Source organism: Xyrauchen texanus, chromosome 41 (assembly GCF_025860055.1).
Source record: "Xyrauchen texanus isolate HMW12.3.18 chromosome 41, RBS_HiC_50CHRs, whole genome shotgun sequence".
Taxonomy (NCBI): Eukaryota; Metazoa; Chordata; class Actinopteri; order Cypriniformes; family Catostomidae; genus Xyrauchen; species Xyrauchen texanus.
The window spans coordinates 27,755,762-27,778,153 of NC_068316.1; the positions used below are offsets into that span (position 1 = coordinate 27,755,762).

Genomic DNA, 22,392 nt, shown 5'->3' on the forward strand with positions numbered 1-22,392 from the left:
CATCGCACCCTGCTGCATATGGGACTGCGTAGCAGAGTGTCCATGATGACCCCTGTCCACCATCGAAAGCACCTACGGAACTGGACCTAGGAGTAGTGAAAGAAGGCCACCTGGTCTGATGATTTCTGTTTTCTTGTACATCACGTGGACGACTGTGTACCAGGATGCACTGTGGAATGCCGGAAAGCCGGTGGAGGGAGTGTGATGCTCTGGGCAATGTTTTGTTGGGAAACCTGGGTCCGGCCATTCATGTGGACATCAATTTGACATGTGCTACCTAACTGAACATCGTTGCAGACCAGGTACACCCCTTCATGGCAATGGTATTCCCTGACGGTAGTGGCCTCTTTTAGCAGGATAAGGCACCCTGCCACACTGCACACATTGCTCAGGAATGGTTTGAGGAATATGATGAAGAGTTCAAGGTGTTGCCCTGGCCTCCAAATTTCCCAGATCTCAATTCGATTGAGCATCTGTGGGATGAGCTGGACCAACAAGTCCGATCCATGGTGGCTCCACCTCGCAACTTACAGGACTTGAAGGATCTGCTGCTTATGTCTTGGTGTCAGATACCAGAGGACACCTTCAGGGGTCTTGTGGAGTCCAAGCCTCAGTGGGTTGGCGCTGTTTCGGCAGCACGCAGAGGTCCAACATGCTGATTAGGCAGGTTGTCATAATGTTTTGGCTCATCCATAAAGTAAATATATATAACAACATGTCTGAATAATAACACATCTAGTTTAATGGCACAGACTTTAAAAGGTACATCTATCAGCCCTTTGAGGACAGAGGTATGTGACAGGAACGCACGTTATGAACACACGTTATGTATGTTCAGCCTGACCGTGTGTTGGCAATTTTCACAATGCGTAATGTTTTTGGCCATTTCCATTTGAGAATCGTCATTTAAAAATCAGAATGCTTTGATTTAGACAAAGGAACTATTTTAGTTTTCTTCTATGCTGATCATTTTGTTCTCTTCAGGGAACTCTAAATGTTTCCAATATCTCTTTTTAGACATCTTTGATCCCCAGGCATTAATTCTTCTCTCCTTTTTCAGATAAAAGAGATCAAATGGGCAGATGTGGGTGGATGGACAGGCCAAGGCGGATCCCTGCTGGGAACTAAACGGTATCTATACTATATAAAGGATGTTATGACATATGAAGTTAATTTTCTGGTTATGAATTTTGTTAGAAATGTGTCAAGTGCTAAATTCTTCTCTGCTATATTTTTAACATTACAGAACCCTTCCTGCAAAACACATTGACAAAATTGCAGAACAGATTCGGATATATAACATAAATGCATTGTTAGTCATTGGAGGATTTGAGGTATGGGGTCCATTGTGAGCTTTATTATTTATTTATTTTAATATATTACATTTAGTGTGTGGACAGTATTATAAAAGTGTTAGTTGTTAATGTATATAGTATATAAACAGCTAACAATTTTTAATAATTTTTAATTATTATAATTATATACAAAATTATAATTATATATATATATATATATATATATATATATATATATATATATATATATATACAATATTTTTATGAATTATATTACCTGAAATTCAAATGGCAATTTAAATAGTCCATGGTTGATGATGTTTTGTTAACTTAACTACCCTTTCCATCATGTTTTCCTATGTAGCATCACCTAAAGCTTACTCAACTTCCTGCGCTCCTGTTCTTTTCATAGTTAATGTCTAAAAGCACATCAGGTGTTTGTCACCAGCATCTTATCAGGCACTGCTTCATCTTTCAACTGTGCTGTGTTAATGTACAATCAAAATTGACCACATTTATGGCAGTAACATTCACACAGCAGAGATGGCAAGATAAGCCTAAGATTGAACTTAACAAACAGTGAACCTCAATTCCAGACCAGTTCTCCTGCTTTTCTAAAAACATTTCATGCTGCTGTGTTCAAGCTCTTTCTCTATAGACATCATCAGTATGCATGTGTGAAAGTGTGTTATTGAGGGACTGATAAATCATGTGTTTATGTATTTTATACAAGTGTTTCTTTTTGAAGTGTGTGTACGGAGTGGGTCCTGTCTCATGCTCTCCGTCGTGACGGCCATGGCTTTTCACTTGGTTGCTTCCCAATCCTTCCTCTTCTCCTTTCTCATTTCCCTTCTATCCCGTCATTTCATTGCATTCCCAGCACCGCAGTGGTACACTAAAGCCCCGGCTCTGCCCTGCAGGCCTACCTGGGGATCATGGAGTTGTTAGCAGCCCGTGGGACTTATGAGGAATTGTGTATGCCAATGGTCATGGTGCCGGCAACTGTCTCCAACAATGTGCCGGGCTCAGACCTCAGCATTGGTGCAGACACGGCTCTGAACGCCATCACTGATGTAAGTGAGGCTGGGGGACCACACCCACCCGCCAGCCAATCACATCAGAGGCTCCCCCTTCTTTTTACCAGCCTTTTTGTACTATCTTTAATAAATGACAGAATGTCATGCATTAGACGGATCATGCAATGTCATTTTTGCATGATTAACAAGCATGCAATCCATGGTTAGACAACACTAATTGCTGATCAGCTGCCCACTGAAGCTGTAAAAGAATGCTTAAGTACAAAATAAATGTTTGTACTACTAACTATAAATGACTTGGCTGGTAAACTCAAAGGCGAGCTGTTAGCTAACAGGTAAGTGAGATGACATTATGACGGCATGTTTGGAGCAAACTTCTTTTCTGTGGCTGTCATGTGACTGAGCCTGCGCTGTGCTATAATCACACCAAATAACCCGTCTTAACAGATCAGCGACTCTGGCTAATGCTGGCCAGATTAGAGTTTGTCTGCATAGTTTCTTATACTGATGGTTTAAATCAGCTCAAAGCGTAAAAACTCACAGTCCATTGCTATCTAACTGCTTTAGTTCACATAATGATAGGATTAACTTGTATCACTTTACATAGTTTAATCACATAGTCAATAACCCATGTGTTCGTTCTGATGGCATATTAACATAGCCATCAGCAAGTTATTTATCGCTATTACTATTGTCTGTTCTAAGCCACTAACCCTCAGTATTAAACTTATTAGATGTAGATATTCAGAGAAAGAACATAAAACTATTCAGCATACTATATGTGTGAACTGTGTAATCCTGCTGCTGCTGTGGCTGTGAAAACCTGTGTGATCCCTCGCTTCAGTGTCACCCATGTGTGTGAGCGCATCTATGTGCATGAATTGATCGGATCAGTACCCCTCCCTCTTTCCCTTCTCTGCCAATCGGAAGCCATGGCAGCCATCAAATGGCTGGTGCCTGAAAGACAGGGTCTGCTCCTGCACCAATACTCCCCCTGCTGGTCTAATGTGTGCATTGCCCTGTCCCATGTTGAACCCCGCCTTGTTGTGCTGTCCTGTGAAAGGCGTTAGAGTGTCTGCTGCAGCTGTGTGAAGCTCGGTCCAACTATGAGGAGTTTTGCATCCCGCTCTGTATTCTGCCTGCAACCATTAGTAACAATGTGCCTGGCACTGATCTTAGTATCGGGGCAGATACGGCCCTCAATGCCATTGTGGAGGTAAGATGCAAGAAACCTCCTCCTGACTGCAAAGGGGTCATTCTCAGGAAATGGTGTCATTTTTGCCAAAAAAATATATTTTATTTGAAAAGGTTATTGCTGAAATTGAAGCCTTGGCGATAGTTCTATCAGGAGGACTCGTAGTAAGCATCATGTCATTCTTTCAATTTGGGCATTTCATCCAATCATAATCCAGCCTATGATTTATATGCTCTGCACAGCTGTCCTTCGTCGATTTGTTATGCCCCAGTTGTTTTCACCCCTTCCCACCAGTTTAGGTCCCTTCCTAATTGAAGGGGTTAAGCGTCTCCCCTGCCATCATCGTCTTCCGGCAGGATATGACGTTTGAGCGAGAATCTGAACTTGCACTAATGGAAATTGTTCTCTCACTTTATTTGTGTTAATTCTTATATTTTTCAAGACCTTCTTGTAGTCAACTCTGTTATATAAATTTTTTGGGGGTTGAATTTGCCAGGAAATTAATTACATTTAAAAAGTTTAGTGCGTAACAACTTCCTATTTTCCCACCTCAAGCCTAAAGTCAACTCTGTTACATTCAGTATGTTTTGGGGTTAAATTTGCCAGGAAATCTGTAATTTAAAAAAGTGTTTTGCTGAACTCCATATTTTCCAATATCCAGCCCAAAGTCTACCCTGCCAGAACTTTCATTTCATTTGAAAAGGTTATGGCTTAACTTTCAAGAAATCATATTTTCCCAGCTCAGACCCAAAGTCAACTCATATACTGTTGCACGTAAAGTATTTTGAGGTTGAATTTGCTAGAAAATTATCATTTAATTAAAAAACAAAAAAAAATGCCAAAACTTAAGTCTAAGGCTACATTACACATTATCCCATAACAGAGTTGAACTATTGAGCTTGATAAGGTTAATATACATGTAAACATAATTAAAGTTGAATGAAGATTGTAAGAGAAGCTTATATCTGTTTGACCAGTGATCACCCCTTAAATATGATGTCAGAAAGTTCAAGCCATTTTCTTTAAAGGGCATTATATCAAAGCATTACAGTGTTGAACAGAAAGTGGAAGATAAAGAGAATGTGTCAAAAACTTTGTAGTAAAAAGATACATATACTGTGAGACTTGATATTTCAATGTTTCAATAAAAGATTTAAATGTCACTAAAACAATATTTAGATTTTGTTTCATTTAAATGACACTGAGGTATTTGGCCGAAACATTTGTTTTTAAAGTCCTCTGCTGTTAAATAATAATAATAATAAAATATTGTAGAGACATTTTCAGAGTGCAGACTTTCTCTTTTTTTTGTGATAGTTCCTTGGCCTCTGCACCTGCTTGCTTGTAGAGTGTGGTAACAAAAGTTTGTTTTATTTAAATGACACATAAAAATTTAACAGTGATTAATGGGAACGAACAAATTTGCTGATATTCCAATGAAAAACAAACATTACAAAAATACAATTAATATTTTTACTTTGAAATTTCTTGTGCATTGTACACTGAAATGAGTGAAATCTCCTCTGAAAGTTCAGTATCCTATAAATTATATATATATTAAAACAGTTGCAAGACACATGGACCTCAAATGGCACAGTTTCCTAAGAATGACCCATATTTACTCAGTAATACAAGCATTTACATTTTGAAATTGAAATACTTTTTAAATAACATTTAATGCTAAATAAAGTTTGGTGTGAGGACAATTCTGATGTGTCATAAATTGTGGTTGGTCAACCTGTAAGATGGTTTTTAATGCCATGTAAGTACTCTTTAGCTTCTAAAAGCCCATATTCAGTGTAGTTTATCTTCCCATAGCTTTCAGTAAACCTGACAGAATTTATCGTAGTTTAGATTTATTGTAACATTAACGTGAAAAGTGAATATTCCATGTCTCCAAATTGATTTGTGTTTATAATAGATGCTAAGAAAGGAGATACTTGGATTATATTTTCAGACTGGTCCTTGTTGCATGGCATGTAATTTGACATGTAGTGATTCAGTGGAGAGAGGGATTCAGGAATATATTAAATATTATTCCACAAGGAACATTCTAAAGAAATCTCTGCCTGTTTGCCAGACATGTGACCGTATTAAGCAGTCTGCCAGTGGTACGAAGAGACGTGTGTTCATCATTGAGACAATGGGTGGATACTGTGGTTATCTGGCCAGTGTTGGTGGTCTAGCGGCTGGAGCAGATGCTGCATACATCTACGAGGAACCATTTGATATCAGAGACCTACAGGTTATCAGAATACACTCAATAATTACTATTGTAAACCTCCCCTAGTAATTAAACTTGCTAAGTTTTGTGCAGTTATTTAACAAGAAACATAAGCGCCATCTGTTGGCCAAATTAAGAACGTTTTTTTCTTTTCTTCAGTCTAATGTGGAGCACTTGACAGAGAAAATGAAAACCAGCATTCAGAGAGGACTAATTCTAAGGTAAAACAGACTATCAGTCTTAATTTCTATCTAACTATCTATCTATCTATCTATCTATCTATCTATCTATCTATCTATCTATCTGTCTGTCTGTCTGTCTGTCTGTCTGTCTGTCTGTCTGTCTGTTTATCATCTGTCTGTCTTTCAGCACAAAATCTCTCTAACTCTATATATGTGACAGATATGTCTGAACTCACTCACCTCGTCTCAGCTCAGATGTGATTGAGATGTGGTAGCAGAACCCTCAGGCATGCTGTCACACACAGCACCCTGTCCTCACACAGGCAGTTTGTGTATGTTTGTGTACTTGTGTTCATTCAGGAATGAGAACAGTAATGAGAACTACACCACAGACTTCATCTATCAGCTGTACTCAGAGGAGGGGCGAGGAGTGTTTGACTGCAGGAAGAATGTTCTGGGTCATATGCAGCAGGTAACACACATATCCATAAATCATTTAACACTATGGCTGATAAATTATTATGTAAAGGTAGGCCAAAATTCACATCTAATGAATCAATATTCTGGTTCAGGCATGAAGTGTACTTTTTGCTGGCTAATTTATGTGTGGGACAGTATTATGACTGCTTATTGTTATTTCTTTCAGCTAGTCTGTTACTTAACACTTTAAGTTTGGATCGGCCTGCTGTGAAAAAAAAATATTATGTGAAGTGAAATGTCAGAAGTGTTCTGTTTTGATCACTTACTATTAATTTTGCACTGTACATATTATTGTAATCGGTAAAAAACCTCAAAATGATCAAATAGCCTTGAGCCACATGTCATTGGCAAGCTCTCAAAGAGCAGAATACAACCATCCTATTTGTTTTACAAGTACATGTCTTTGACATACATGTTACATGTAAACAGGTGTTGCTTATAAGCTGCATTTTCACTTATAACTTCACGAGAAAATAAACAGAATGTAAAATATCACATACCATTTCTTTGAGGAAGGGACTCCCATTAAAAATAATGCATAGATCATTCGATAATCCACTCGAAACTCAGTGTGCACACAGCACATAATATGCTATCTTGCTGAAAACACGTTAGCTTTCCTGGATCCGATGACTTCAACAGAAATAATGTAGTACGTTGTCCAGTGTCATGGAATGCTAAACCTTTCATATTAGGATTCAGATTGCTGCAACCAGAGGTGGAAGTCATCCAAATATGGGCAGAGAGGATCCCTCTAATTACATATGGCCATCAGGAGATGGTGCCAAATACATGAAACAGATTCAGTGATGACTCAAATGACACAGAATGGAACTGAAGGAGATCTCGTTACTCACACCTGCATGTTTTGGAGAGAGAGCATATCTTTAGTCATACTTGTATTTGCATGTTTAATTGGTTCTTATGTACAATTTTTATGTTACATTTGTTTGGAAAGGCTTTTGGACACTTGAAGACATTTTTCTGAGCTATCTTGTTTACACCCAGAGATATATAATGTCATATCAGAAAAATAAGAAAAGTGAATAAATAAAAAAATGTAACGTTTTGGCTCATGTTATTTTGTGATTTTTCAGCAGATTCTCATAATTTATCATAATCTATATTATTCAAAACATTTAAATGTTTTCTTTAAAATGATACCAAACAATTTACTCTCTTTGTTTTTTATTTTGTTTGTTTTTCTTTTGTTTTTTTTGTAGATTTATAAGCCTTTAATTTAGGCCATGTCACTGAAACATGAAATCTTTAAAAACACCTTAGAGCTTATAGGGTTAAAGACATAAGGACTGTTCTTACTGTATCTTCTGAAAGAAAGAAGACTAGATAATCATAAATGTAGTATGCTGTATTTAAGATAGATATAAATAATGCAAAATAACCATATTTATTTCTAAGATGATAAGTGTGTCCAGAGTCTGCCCTCACTCGCTGAATTAAATACACAACATACTTCAGTTTGACATGTTTATTGTTACATACTGCATATTTCCACATAGCCTACTTTTTACTTTACTTAGTATGCAAGTATTCCATTTATAATGCACCCATATCCTTTTCCTTTTTTTCATCCATTAGGGTGGCGCTCCTTCTCCATTTGACCGTAACTTTGGAACCAAAATCTCTGCTAAGGCCATGCAGTGGATCACCAAGAAACTGAATGAATGCTACAAACAAGGTATAAATGACAACAATTGTCTGTTTGCTATAATAATAATGAAAGTATAGAGTACAATTTTGCCACTTTAAAAATCTGAGATTAATCACGATTAACTTCAAAAATGATGGGATTAATCACGATGAAAAATGTTAATCAACTGACAGCACTAATTTATTTATTTACATTTTGACCAGGGTTTTTCTTCACATTTTATTATATGAAAAATAAAAAAAAAACATTAATAGTGAACATAGGCCCTACAGTAGAACATGAACCCAAATATGACAAGAACATAGAAATTGTAACAACATTAAACTGCAAGTTATGTCTGCATATACCTCAATGCATAATTATTTGTGAGTAATGCTATACATAATTAGTTACTAGTGCTTACAAAGCATTACTGTATCGATATTCTTAAAACTTTATTTTTAATCTTGCAGAAACACCAGTATACTTCAACATCTTTTGTCAAGGCAACACCAATTTGTGACCGTGTATGTAGAGTGTTTGTGTGTTGTCCTTTTATGTTGTGTAGGGAGAGTGTTTGCAAACACAGATGACTCTGCCTGCTTGCTGGGTATGCGGCGTCGTGCCTTGATCTTCCAGCCTGTGGTTCAGCTGAAGGATAAGACCGACTTTGTGTATGTACACGCCATTTTATACATTAATATTCAAAGACTTATGTGCATTTATGTAGATTTGTCTAACGACATTAGACACGTTCCATGAATAGTGTATACTTTGTTGTCTTTTTACTCTTTTAAAACACTAAAAGCACAAATTCCATGTTTTTTTGTGGTGAGAACTATTTGTTATAATGTGACACTCAAGAGTTACTATCATGTAGGCCCTTTCGACAACATGGTGGGAAGAGTTAATGGTTAATAATCACATTCTATTTCTCAATTGAATAAAAGCTCAGCCTTTCAACGCTGTTACTAAATTTATTGTAAGATAAATTATAAAACTAATATTTGTATCTTTTATGTGACATATCATTATAGGTTTATAAGGCATATAGAGTACATGCGTACAAATTCATAGTGATAGCTTAATTTAGGCAGCCTTCTTCCCAATTCTGGCATAGTTATTTTTTATTTAATATTTATTGAATTTTTTTTGTTACTGTAATTTTAAAAACCTTAAAATAAAAAACAGTTTTAACTGTATTTACGATCTACTGCATTTTGGTAACGGGGTTGCAAAAATTACAAGCCACATTCCAGAATCAATCAGAATAATTATTGACAAGGAATTTGTCATGGTGACAGAAGCTTCCAGTGGTAGAGAATGCAACATATATATATATACAGAGTGACATAAAAATAAAAAATAAAATAAGATATAACAGATAAAAAAAAGAGAAATATACTATATAGCAATAATTTTGTTAAAATATTTTATATACAGTTATGTGCTGGTAATGTAATGTATTGAAGAAGAGGTATGCTATGTTAAAACATATAATGAAATATAAATATACATTTAATATATATGTAAACTAAAACGTCCTGAGGTAGACAGAGACATTTTCATCTGCTGAAAAATTTAATTTTGTACCCTACACATGGAAAGTACCATTAACTAATGACAATGACATTCATTGAAATTTCCATTTTCTAGTCACAGAATTCCTAAAGAGCAGTGGTGGCTGAAGTTACGTCCACTCATGAAGATCTTGGCCAAGTACAAGACCAGCTACGACGTGTCAGACTCTGGACAGCTTGAACATGTAGCCGTCAATCGACCCAATGAGTCTGAGGCCACAGCCGCTATTTAAACTCATCCAAATGAAGGCGACAATTAAAGGTCATGCTTCAGACGGGCACGTCTGTCCTGCGAGTGCTGTCAGACACTTTTGTTCTTTGGGCCTGCACCTTTTTGTTCTATTGTCGCTTTGTTAGAAAAATGTCACCTTTTGTTATTTTACAGAACGCATATCGTAGAAGAGTCTGAAGCAATGCTGTTTAGTTTGACTGTGTTTTATTTGCTGTCAGTTCTGTTGCCACACTCCGAGCAGTGCTGTCACACTGTCACCTCTGCAATAGTGTTAAGCTTCAAAGCACAAACCTCTCGCTCTCTAAAATCCTCAGAAAGAAGCAAAAATAATTCCACTTTTCAGTGTCCACCACCGCAGTCCACACTTCAAGAGCACGGTTTGATGTTTGAATGTATTATGTCACTGTGTTTATATTTGCCTGACAAATAAAGATCACTATGAATGAAAATATGTGTCTGCTGTCTGTTTGACTATAATATATTAACATACCGGCATGAAAACAATATCAAAAATGTACAATGGTAATCATAATATAATGATATTCTTTGAAGTACCTTGGAGTATCATGTAAATACACTGGTATATGAATATGGTAATCTTTAAGTACCATAAATATATCAAAGTACCATGGAATTACCATGAGAGTGATAGAGCCCATGCTAACACTATAAACTACCGTCTGTACATTAGAATAGAATATCTCAAAACAAGATCTGTTTCTCACCCCCACCTATCATATCACTTCTGAAAACATGATTAAAACACTGGAGTCCTATGGATTACTTTTATGCTGCCTTTATCAGATTTTTGGATTGTAAGAATGTTGGCAACTATTAACTTGCATTGTATAGAGCTGAAATATTCTTATAAAATCTTAATTTGTGTTGTGCAGAAGAAAGAAAGTCATACATACCTGGGATGTCATGAGGGTGGGTAAATGATAAGCGAATTTTCATTTTTGGGTGAACTATTCCTTTAAACGTGAGTGGAAGTGAAGCCCCCATTTGGAGTTGGTGCAACCCCCTTTTGGCGTAACCACACCCTTCTGGAGATACACCGACCTATTGTGGAGATTCTGCCCCATAGGCCTGCAGTTATACCAACTAGCGATGCAGGGTAGGCCCTACACTTTTTAAAGGTATAAAGTACATATCTAATGTCATGCACCTTGTTTTTACACATCATCACTTTGGCTTTTAATACATCACAAATATGATTTCATAAAATGTGTTAATAGAAAATGTAAAAAGATTAAAGACTATATTCCACCATGTAAAATGAACGCTTAATATAATTTTTTAACAAACCCCTGTAAATTGCCATTTACCCTTTTGCATTTAGGCCCAAAAGTTACTTCAATCAGGGTGTTTATTACATTTAGAACCAAAAGAACCCTTAAACCAAATTTAGGACCAAAAGTGTTTAGAGACTTTATTACATTCAGAACCAAATACTATTACATTTAGGGCCTTTATTACATTTACTAATAATAATCATTATATTTAGACCCCTTCATCTACATCTATATTTAGGACAAAAAGTATTTACATTTAGGGCCCTTCATTGCATTTAGGACCATTTATTACATTTAGGTCCCTTTACAACGTCTGGTCACCCTACTGTAAACACGATTTTTGCTGTTATTTTCTATGATCGCCACAGCATGGCATAGATGCTGTTCTTGAGCTTAACTTGTATTGAACTCAAACATTCACTGAAAGCTAAAAATAAAACTTAAACATATATATTGCGTCCTCATGCAATTCTTTGAAAGTAATTCATTGTTAAATTAAAATACATTGGCTTTGTGTCTTTCACATAGCCTACTCATCACCAATTGATTTAAATAACTAGACTAAATGCATACAAATCAAGACATTATAGAAGCATTCACCAGTTACACCCACAATTGAGATGAAGAGCATATTACAAATATTTTGCAATTGTGATGTGATACTTGAATGCAATTGGCTTTGAATCCAGAGGAGGGCAGCTGTGTACCATCACAGTCACCGACGTGTGTGAACACGTTCTGTAGTATGGTCAACCAGACAAGCGCCACAACTGCTGATGTCCCTCTCCATCTCCATCGTACTGCACATGTGCTCAAAAACAAGCATAATATGATAGAATTGATTCATGAGTTTATTCAGAATCATAAACTGTTGCCTGTTAAAGCCAAACCTGCTGCAATGCAGTGACCATAGGTAATGAAATGTGCTAAATTTCACCAATAAAACAAATTATTGTTTTACTTCGCCCAATGGCCAAGTTACATCATTTCTTAAGTCACTTTTATTGTCTCTACTGAGATTAGGGAGGTATTTAATAGTTCTAGCCCCCACACACCTTTGGTAGGCACACACACACACACATTAAAAAATTAGCAAATCCAATTATTTAAGTTGATTTAAGTATGCAAAGCAAGGCTTGTGGGGTCATATGCACATAGGTAATCAATAGTAATTACCATTTCATCTCTCCCTTGTTCTTTCCATCTTAAATCAGACTGTGATCTCATCGGACTGATTAAGCCCTGGATGGAGGAGTTGTTTGTGGTTTAGTATCAAGCACAGATGTGTGGATACCCCCGAATTTAACCCTTGTGTGACCTTCGGGACATTTTAGTTTTTTCGATAATTTTGGCTGTGTTAATGCCAATGGCATAAATGTATTTTTGATATTTCAACCTCAGTTCCTATAATACATCTATAATACACTGACTGTGTACACAAAATAGTTACACTCAGGATCTTAATAACAAAAATGTCCCCATTGAAACCCATTAAAATGGCAATATTTGATCCCAGTGCCATTAAAATCATGAATTCTATGATATGATGCTTTCATTCTGGAGTCCTGGCTTCAAAATTTACTTTTGTTATATTTTCACCCAGAAAGCACCATTTTTCACTTGTTTAGCCTATGGAGCAAATACATGCTTTTTTTCTATTTTCTGTTTCCTGAATTATAGAGCACTGCAGGCCAACTGAATAAATGATGCAGCTACAATTGTGTGGATGTGTTGGTATGGATGTCAGAGTGTGTTTTGTATTTGTGTATTGAGAAATTGTGTGTGTGTGCGTGCGTGTGTGAAAAACAACAGTGGCATTATGTAAAGAATCTGGCAATTAAAGGGTTAAAATGCTGAAAATTATTGAATATTTGGTGTTTAAATCTGACACTGCACAAAAAAAACAATAATGCATCAAAATCAATGTTGTTGCTAATCATTTACATATCCCAGACAGTGATAATCAAAAAAAAAAAAAAAAAAAAACACACATTCCCCCTTAGCATTTACTATATGGAACATAATTCATTTTTTATGTTTTTTCATGAAAAAGAATGAAAATTTGGTTAAATTTGTTGTTGGTTAAAAAAAATTATATTAATATATAATATAATTATTGGACTTTTTTGACACAGACACAGACCTCTGATATCTTTTTTAAATTGACGCACAAGGGTTAACATTACTCTTAAACACAGCGCTCCAATTAAACGGCAGGCCTGGATCATTCTAATGCCCTGGCAAATAGACCATTTCCATTAAAGAGACTCTTAATTTAAGCACTGAGGGGTCCCAGAATGCTTCGTGCTGCAGATTTCTGCCTTTGATTCCACACTTATATGGATTTCTGGAGAAAGATGTATGATCCCAGGATGATATTCCTGTGCAGTAAATAGTGAACGCCCATAGTGGTAAAAATAGATTACTTGAAAGCTACTGCGATAACAATGGTAATGAGAGACAATAAATCTCAGTGTGTAATATTAGACAAGCAATATTTCTCTTTTAGATAAAACGCGTGTGTGTTTGACATATGTGGAGGATGAATATTTATGAATGAATAAATCCATGCAGAAATAAACTGCCGTAATACTCCAGCTTTGGCTGCTCGATAAATGTGGATGATGAATATGAAACTTTTTGATGCTTTCTTCCAGGCAGTTTGAACAAATCTGTAGCGTACTGTAGCTACAATATACAGTATCTGACACTGGATGTTTCATTGATTAAGGACTGTACACTTCACTGCTTTCTGGCCTGTTATTGGAGATGGTATCAAACACCTTATTACTGACCTGAAAAGGAACAATAGTTTTCATATTCTTCAACAGGAATCCACAACATTAAAGATTTTTTTCCTGCTGGACCTGGTAGATTTTTACTTACCCTGGCAACATTTTCACTGGCAAAAATGGAAAAGCTTTCTACTATTTGTGGGCACTGATCCTGGGCGATAGTTCGCAGTCTGGGTCCTGAACGGTCCCAAAGGTGTTCAGTGGAGTAGACGTATGGTTGAGGTTCTGTCACAGAAGAATCAGCAAACCATTCCTTTATGGACCTTGCTTTGTGTCGCATTGTCATGCTGGACCAGAGAAGGTTTGTCCCATTCTACTAAGAATATTTCTCTAAGGCTCTGATCATGCTCTGATTTTAAATTCAACAAGAACTGCAAGGTTGCCCAGCGTGCAGGTGAGCCGCATTTATCAAATCTAACGTCGTATTATGAACAATCACAGCTGCTGTTCTCCACATTGGTTTCTAAAGCGAAACATCGATCACGACTATAGAGGCGAGAAGTGAGCTCATCCCTCATGTGGTAGAACTGATAGTTTGCTTAGATTCTTGAATTGTATTATTTGACAGATGATAGCTTGCAAAAGCAGACATCAATTACGGCACCTTTAACATACTAGCCAGAAGCACTTTGCTGCATTTGCCTTTTTTCGCATGCATGGCCACTTTCTGGATATTATAAGGCTGATGCTGCATTGCGTGGAACACAGGTTGCAAAAAAGCTCAAAAATAACGAATAGCTCCAAAAAGGACAAAAGGCCATGTGATACGTAGCAGACAAAGTCATATTCACACAAAAAATGTCCCCTCCCTCTTAGCTATCAAATCTCATTCATGTACATTCATATATGGCATGTAAAGACACGTCATGACAGGTTTGTGATCACTAACCTCATAACGGCCTGCGGACTAATGCATCAAAAACATATCATGCTAGTTTTAAAGACAGTGAGTGCAGTTACATGCACACCAATACACTGATAACTATAAAAAAAAAAAATTAATACAAACGACAACGTTACAATCGATCGTTTACATGAGATTGAAAATAGTCAGATTATAGGCCTTTATCACACTTCCGCGATCACACAGCGGAAGTTTCGGGTTGAAGCGTTAAAGAACGTTTCGATGGCTCTGCCCGTTGCACAGAATTATTATGGTCTATTTTATGTGCAATTCATCTCAATTACTTCTAAAGACATCTAAACAGACCTACCTCACCTTCCAATAATTACTCTTGGATGAAACAAAGCAGTCTCATTATTCAATGCATTTTATGATTTTAAAGGAGTAGCCTATGTGTGCGAGTAGGCAGCAATTGAGCAGAAATAACTATGTTGTTTGTTAGAGAATTGCAAAAATATAGGACAAATAAGAGTACATTAAAGAGCATTAGAACAAGACAGGAGTGTACAGTATGTACATTTTTTTTTTACATTATTAAAGATTGTAGAGTATTATCACATTGCTTTCATGTACGTACTTTTTAATATAATGTCCATAAAATAATTCAAATAAAGGAACATTTCCATTTCAGAGTCAAAACAACAACAACAACAATAACAACAACAGTAGTAAACGTGGAGTTTTATCTTAAGTTTGAGTTCGATTATTGGAGTATTGTTCAATGGACAACATGATCGTATGCGAAGTCGGCATGTTGTTTAAGTACCCTAGGATCGGACACATTATGCTGACTCGCCAGCAAGTGTCATTTCCTATAAGCCATTTTTGCATCGACTCCAGTGTCTTTACCTTCCCCTGTGGTGTGATTGGAAGTGCATTGCGCCAACAGCATGGGAGACCTGGGTTTGGATCCTGCATTGTAACCAGGAAGTAATTGTTTTCTTATAATCAGTGACGAGCAGGATTTGGAGGTGCATTTTCCCCGGTAACATTACATTTTTATTCCACTGATGGTTAGGTTTAGGTTTTGGGGTTAAGGTTGGGGGGTTCATTTTTATAAAATATGCATTTCCCTTCACTGTATTACAGCCTGTACAGCCTGAAACAACTCACTTTTGGCACCCCTTCGTGGACACTCCACCTACAAAATGGAGCACACACTTGCCCATACACCCAACAACACTTTCTGCTTTAGCCACTGGGGGCAGTGTTTCAGATTTTGGTAGGCACAGACCGATTTTAGCAAAAGAAAAGTCAATATATTGTTCCCGATTTCACTGTGAGATCAGTCTGTACTAGCGACCAAATGTAATAGTGAGATTTGAATGCAATGTACATTAAAAAAACAAAACAGAGATGACGGTGTCTACAACTGCATTGTATTAACATTTTATAAACATTTTGTAATAGTAAAAACAATAACATTAAAAGACTATTTGGAGACAGTTGTGATGACATGGAATGTGATAAAGGTCTATTTCCTGCTTTTGTCACTGAAATGTATAAAGAGATGCGCACATTGGATAAATCATTAAGATTGCTGGTAAAGGTGTTTACATGCAGTACAAATTGTGATAATGGTTTATGTACTTACCCAGATAAAGGAAAGCCGTTTAAGGTGTTTCCATTACATTATGTATTGTCAGCTTACTGAGCATAATTGTTGTAAGATCATGCATGTAAACATGCTCGATGTATAAAACAGAACTTTAAATAAGAAGCTTACATCACTTACATTACTATAACTTACATTTTAGACATACTTTATTTTTATTGTTTTGTCTGTCTGTCTGTTTTTGCTTCATCAAAGAAAGTTCTAAAGCAAGTCAAAACAGGGACAACCTTGCGCTTTGCAGAGGCTTATGAACACAGAAAAGCCAAGTAATAAAAAAAAGTTAAGTTCAAGTACTTAGGCCATGTCCATACTTATAGGTTTTTTGTTTGAAAACGCATTGATTTTTCTACGTTTACACCTCTCGTCCACACTGGAACCTCATTTTCAACAGAGACTTTCCATTATCGCATACTTTGGAAAACAAAGACTTCGAAAACTGAAATGTTCTTCCACACCAGACTCAACAAACCATTCCTTTATGGACCTTGCTTTGTGCACAGAGGCATTGAACAGAAACGTTCACCTTTAACATGCTTTTACACTTTGCTGCCTTTGCCGTTTTTCGCATGCTGACCACTTCCTGTAGATTATAAAGCTGATTGTGCACTGCGGTGTTTACACACAGTGTGAGTTGGTGAACTGGTGTTGCCTCAGCACGGTCGGGAAGGCCTATGATTTGATATATTAAACTCAATATCTCCGTGACATTTCTCAGGACAGATTTTCATCGGCAGAGTTTCATCTGCACTTTTGGGTCCATTCTTGATAAATGACCCTCGACGTTAATTCTCCCCTCTCCTTCTTTCATCTGTGCAGAGTAGCGGAGGCCCACTGCGACTGCACCGAGGAGAGAAAGTTTCAGTGGCGAAAGGGAGAGAGTGAGAAAATGGACAGCGCCATTAATGGAATTGACATTCATTTGAGTGCTGGCTTACATATGAAGTCACTGGAAGTTCATAAGAATAATATTAAGCATGCAAGGACACAGCTCAGCATGAATGCCAAGCATTTTTGGAGAAACAATAAGTATGGTGGGCAAGCTTAGCGTGCAAAAACAAGGAGCGGGCGTCAATGCAGTTTAACCTGCCTAGTTTTTTTTCCGCCCAGGTACATTTGAGCACAAAACATTTATGCATTAGGCTACTTAAGGGAATAGTTCACCTAAAAATGAAAAGTCTGTCATCATTTTATCATCCTCCAGTTCTTTTAAACATATATGACTTTCTCTCAGCCATGATGAAGAGAGGTACATTTTTGAAGAATATTGTGGCTGCTTTTTTCCATAATTTCAAAAGTAAATGGGGACTGGTGTCTGTCCAGCTCCAAAAAAAAAATAAATAAATTAAATGCAAAATGAAAGTTGTCCATATGACTCATGTACCATATGAACCGAAGTTTAAGTTGTTTAAGTTGTCACCTATAAACTCACCTATAATCTTCCCCACTGTTGCAGCTCTAAAATGGTCAATAAATGTCATATGGACTAAAAAAAGTTCTCAAATCACCACCAAATATTATTGACATTAATGGTGCCATATTTGATTTGAGAGCTACAAGAGAAGAGAGCTACTACAGTGAATAATGACTTAAATGTTGGCATTTGTCTAACACAAGGCTGTCATATGACTTTAGAAGACTTATAAAGTGTCATAAGGACTACTTATGTCTGAATGTTCATGTACTCTGAAATCGACCCCTTAGACATTTTTGCTTCAAACAAAATGTACCTTTCCCAGTTGTGCACAGCACGTGGTTCTGGTCCCATGGAAACCAGGAAGTAATCACGTTCACTCCAAGACATAGGTTCGGGTCATGTGGAAACCAGGAATTAATCGTGTTCACATAATCAATGGTGAGCACGATTCAGAGGTTGCATTTTCGCTCTACTATTAAAGTAAATTTGTATAAATTTGTAAGTAAATTTGTATAAATGTGCCATATTCATTTTGTATTATTTTATGTAATTTTGTCCTGTGTCACTAGGGGGCTGTATGTGCTTTGTGGTCCAGCTGATCTCAGGTCAGCCCGGGTAGGCCATTTAACTAAGAGGAAACACAGACACAGGTGTTGCTAATTGGGACGCAAACAGTTTTTGATTGTGCCTAGTAGTGTCTCGCCTTTGTGGTGATAACGGTTTGTTGATTTTGTTACATGTATTATGAGTTAAGATATTGCCGCTGTATAATATATGGAGGAAAATAAACTTGCTAGATAATAGTAACCAAACTGAATTCTCCGTTTGATATGTGTGAGGCTGCACGGGCGCACGTCTAAACTTAATCCGCTGTATTAGCAACCAGTGCTAGACTTCGTTTAGGACTTAGTCAGTACAAAATTGTTTCTCCACTGATGATTAGGTATAGGATTGTAATTTGGGTTAGTGTAGGATAAATAAATTATACATTCCTGTTGACTGTATAATATAATTTACAACAAAAAATACAACTCCCTTTTGGCGCCACTCTGCGGACATTTCACCTGAAAATTTGTCAACAACACTTCCAGCTTCTGCCACTGGGGCAGTGGTTTGAATTTCAGTAAGCACAGACAGATTTTATCATCAGGACTTTTGACCTCCTGTCGCCGAATTCACGGTATAATCAGTCTGATATTATTGCCCCAGGACCTTTTCACTTTCATTATATGGAAAAAGGCTGGCAAGGTATTATTATTTGAGTTCCTAGGGAAAACCAAATTCATATGAATTTGGAATGACATGAGGTTGAGTACATGATGACAGAATTCCATTTTAGGGTTCCATGACAGAATTTCCATTTTTATACTATTCCCTTAAATAACTTGGCTGCGAACTACTGTGAATGGATTTATGAATTTGTGCACACATACACACACACACACACACACACACACACACACACACACACACATTAATGTGGAGCGACGCATGGCTTTTGTGCCCTTGAGAAAAGCAATTATGCGCGTGCATTCGCAACAACAAACAACTCCCACAGTGCTGACTTGAAGCATGACTGTCCATGTAACAGCCAAAGGCCATTACCAGTCCCCATTAACACTAATCAAAAACCACTTTACTTGATAAGAACCAAGGGGTCGCCTACGAGTGAATCTACCCCGAACTGTTATTGACCCACCCCAATCAAGGTAACAGTTTGGCTCACAGTTTCACCATCTATAAAAACAAGGTAAATGTGATTTCCAATAATAAATATGATGGTAAAAGGATAAAATAAGGAAAAAAACACCTTTCTCTCGAATCAGCCATGGTTTAGACTTTGGGTTATCTGCCTGAGAGGGGATTTGAGTGGTCTCCAAACAATATGGCTCCAGAGAGACTTTTCCTCCTGCAGAATGTAATTATGCAGATGTATTTAGAGTGTGTGTGAGCATGTGTGTGTGTGTAAAACTGATCACACACTTTTCTTTCATGCTGGATCTCAAACCAGCTGAATTTGTAAGTGTGTTGGGATGAATATTAAAGGGATAGTTCACCACAAAATCTAATTTCTGTCATCATTCAATCAACCTCATATCATTGTAAACCCATACAATTTCTTCTGTAGAACACATAAGATGTCAGGCAGAAAGTTCACACTGTTCTTTTCTATACTGAGAAAGCACCAGGACTCCAAAATTACTAAAAAGCACCATGATTGTCATCCATATGAATCCACAATCCATATTCCAAGTCTTATGAAGCCACACAATAGTTTTGAGTGAGGAACAGACTGAAGTCGGCTACACTTAAAGGATTAGTTCACCCAAAAAGGAAAATTCTCTCCTAATTTACTAACCTTTAACCTATCCCAGATGTGGATGACTTTCCTTGTTCAGCAGAAATGAAGTGAAGATTTGTTTAAGCACAATTCAGCTCGTTTTGTCCATACAATGCAAGTAAACAGGTGCCATTAGACTGCTGACTATTTGACGTTCCAAAAGGCATGTTTAGGCAGCATAAAGGGGGTTGCACACCGGAAGTGTCCAACGGGTAACTTGGCACATTCTAAAATTGAAAACAAAAGTATTCAATGAAGGCATGCACATCAACGCCACCACTCGATGTCAACTTAAACTTTGGAGATTTCTGATGGACTTTCAACTGAATATTCCTGAATCTAAATTTGTCCACCATAATACAGAAAAGGTTTCATGAAGGATTAAGAATAAGGACTTGAATGAACCCACTAGAGTTAAAGAACACTACATAACAAATTTAGATAATTATTTCCAATTTTGCATCTTTAAAATATAAAGGATCCTATCCTATGATTAGAATTTTGGATGAAAACCCCCATATATTGATATTTTTGGATGCACTTGATTACTGGCCAAATGGTACTGCTTTATTCTACTGCCTCTATCCTAAATGAAATTAAACATTCAGGGTTTGATACAAAGGCAGATGAAGGCATATTTGAACATTCAAAAGTTAGCATTCCCAAAATTAATTTCATCTCCAGGGTTCATGCATATTTAATAGCGAGCGCTAACATATCATAGGGTAATACAATCCCAGTAAGTGGCAAGGGAGAGAGAGAGAGAGAGAGAGAGAGAGAGAGAGAGAGAGAGAGAAAGAGAGTTCTGCTCGGTTGTCAAGAGCAATAACTCTCCGCGGTGTTGGGAAACAAAATAGGCAAGATGCTTTTGATGAAAGAGAGGGTGTGTGGAGGCCCAGGTTAAATGCGGAGGAGACTCTGGGCTTCTGCTCTGGTGGGACCTTCACATACCGGGAGAAACACTGATAACTAGCTGATAATAACTGATGAGCTGCCTGGACAACATCTCTGGAGATCCACCAGCCCATGCCTTCAGTTCTACTAACTAGTCATTGAATTCATAGACAGAAAAAGACAATCTATTTAAAAGTAAATTAAGTTTGTCGTGATGTACATATAAATGGGGTATAAATATTATAGCCGCAACCGATAGCCGCTGAGAGGCTAAGTAGTGGGACAAAAGAATCCTGTGACTCGTCCTGATGTGTTTATGATCCATGGTGATTTATTAAGAGATATTTAAAGTAATAACAACAGATGATGATAAATTCAGTCATACAAACGACATAGAAATGGTCAACAAAAAGTGAGCATTCCCAGCTACTCACCCCCTATCCAACATGCTACAAACAGGAAATATAGCCAGATATATAACCACCTATACCCATGTGAAAATCCAACTTCCAGGAAGTGAACAACCAAAATACAAAATAAAAGACAAACATTTCCTGCTCCTACAAATATGGTTGGGTGATATAGCTCAAAAATTATGTTTATAGTTTTTAGCCTTTTGATGTAAACGCTACATTATATATTTTTTAGGCTACGTCCACATTAATCCGGATACATTTGAAAACTGCGTTTTCTTTTTTCGAAACACTCTCCGTCCATACTGCAGTTTTTTTCAAAAAAGTATAAATATCTTATCATTTACTCACCCTAATGCTATCCCAGATATGTATGAGTCTCCTCCTTCTGCTGAAAACAAAGATTTTTAGAAGAATATTTCAGCTCTGTAGGTCCATACAATGCAAGTGAATGGATACCAAAAATGTGAAGCTCCAACAAGCACATAAAGGCATAATAAAATTAATCCATACAACTCCAGTGGTCAAATCCATATCTTCTGAAGTGAAATGAGAGTGAGAAACATTTTTACTATCAAGCTCCACTTTCACTTTTACATTCATCTTTTGCTTTTAGTGATTTGCATTATTTGTGCATATCGGCACCTACTGGACAGGGAGGAGAATTTATGGTAAAAACATATGTAATTCATTGGCTCGCAATAACAATTAGTTTGCAAATCAGAATTACTCTGGCTTGCAAGTAATTTTATTTGGAATAAGAGCAAAATCTTAGAGATGAGATGTTTTTAGGTTAAATGTACATTCACTATACAAATTTCCAATACTTTTCCATGATTTTTTTA

The 22,392-nt window shown here is 36.9% G+C and overlaps 1 protein-coding gene across 5 annotated transcripts in view; it reads left to right on the forward strand.

Annotated features, from left to right (window-relative positions):
• Nucleotides 1-10,325, forward strand: part of LOC127634543 (ATP-dependent 6-phosphofructokinase, platelet type-like) — a 41,848-nt gene extending 31,523 nt beyond the window's left edge. For 2 of the 5 annotated variants that reach the window (XM_052114150.1, XM_052114149.1), the window contains exons 14-22: nucleotides 1,061-1,131; nucleotides 1,247-1,334; nucleotides 2,216-2,368; nucleotides 5,608-5,772; nucleotides 5,911-5,972; nucleotides 6,294-6,405; nucleotides 8,013-8,112; nucleotides 8,633-8,738; nucleotides 9,721-10,325. In XM_052114150.1, the coding sequence (XP_051970110.1) occupies nucleotides 1,061-1,131; nucleotides 1,247-1,334; nucleotides 2,216-2,368; nucleotides 5,608-5,772; nucleotides 5,911-5,972; nucleotides 6,294-6,405; nucleotides 8,013-8,112; nucleotides 8,633-8,738; nucleotides 9,721-9,877 (1,014 nt within the window). In that variant the 3' untranslated portion in view covers nucleotides 9,878-10,325. Of the gene's footprint in view, nucleotides 1-1,060; nucleotides 1,132-1,246; nucleotides 1,335-2,215; nucleotides 2,369-3,395; nucleotides 3,549-5,607; nucleotides 5,773-5,910; nucleotides 5,973-6,293; nucleotides 6,406-8,012; nucleotides 8,113-8,632; nucleotides 8,739-9,720 lie in introns of all 5 variants that reach the window. The other 3 variants (XM_052114151.1, XM_052114148.1, XM_052114152.1) reach the window with 2 other exon arrangements.
• Nucleotides 10,326-22,392: the final 12,067 nt, after the last annotated feature.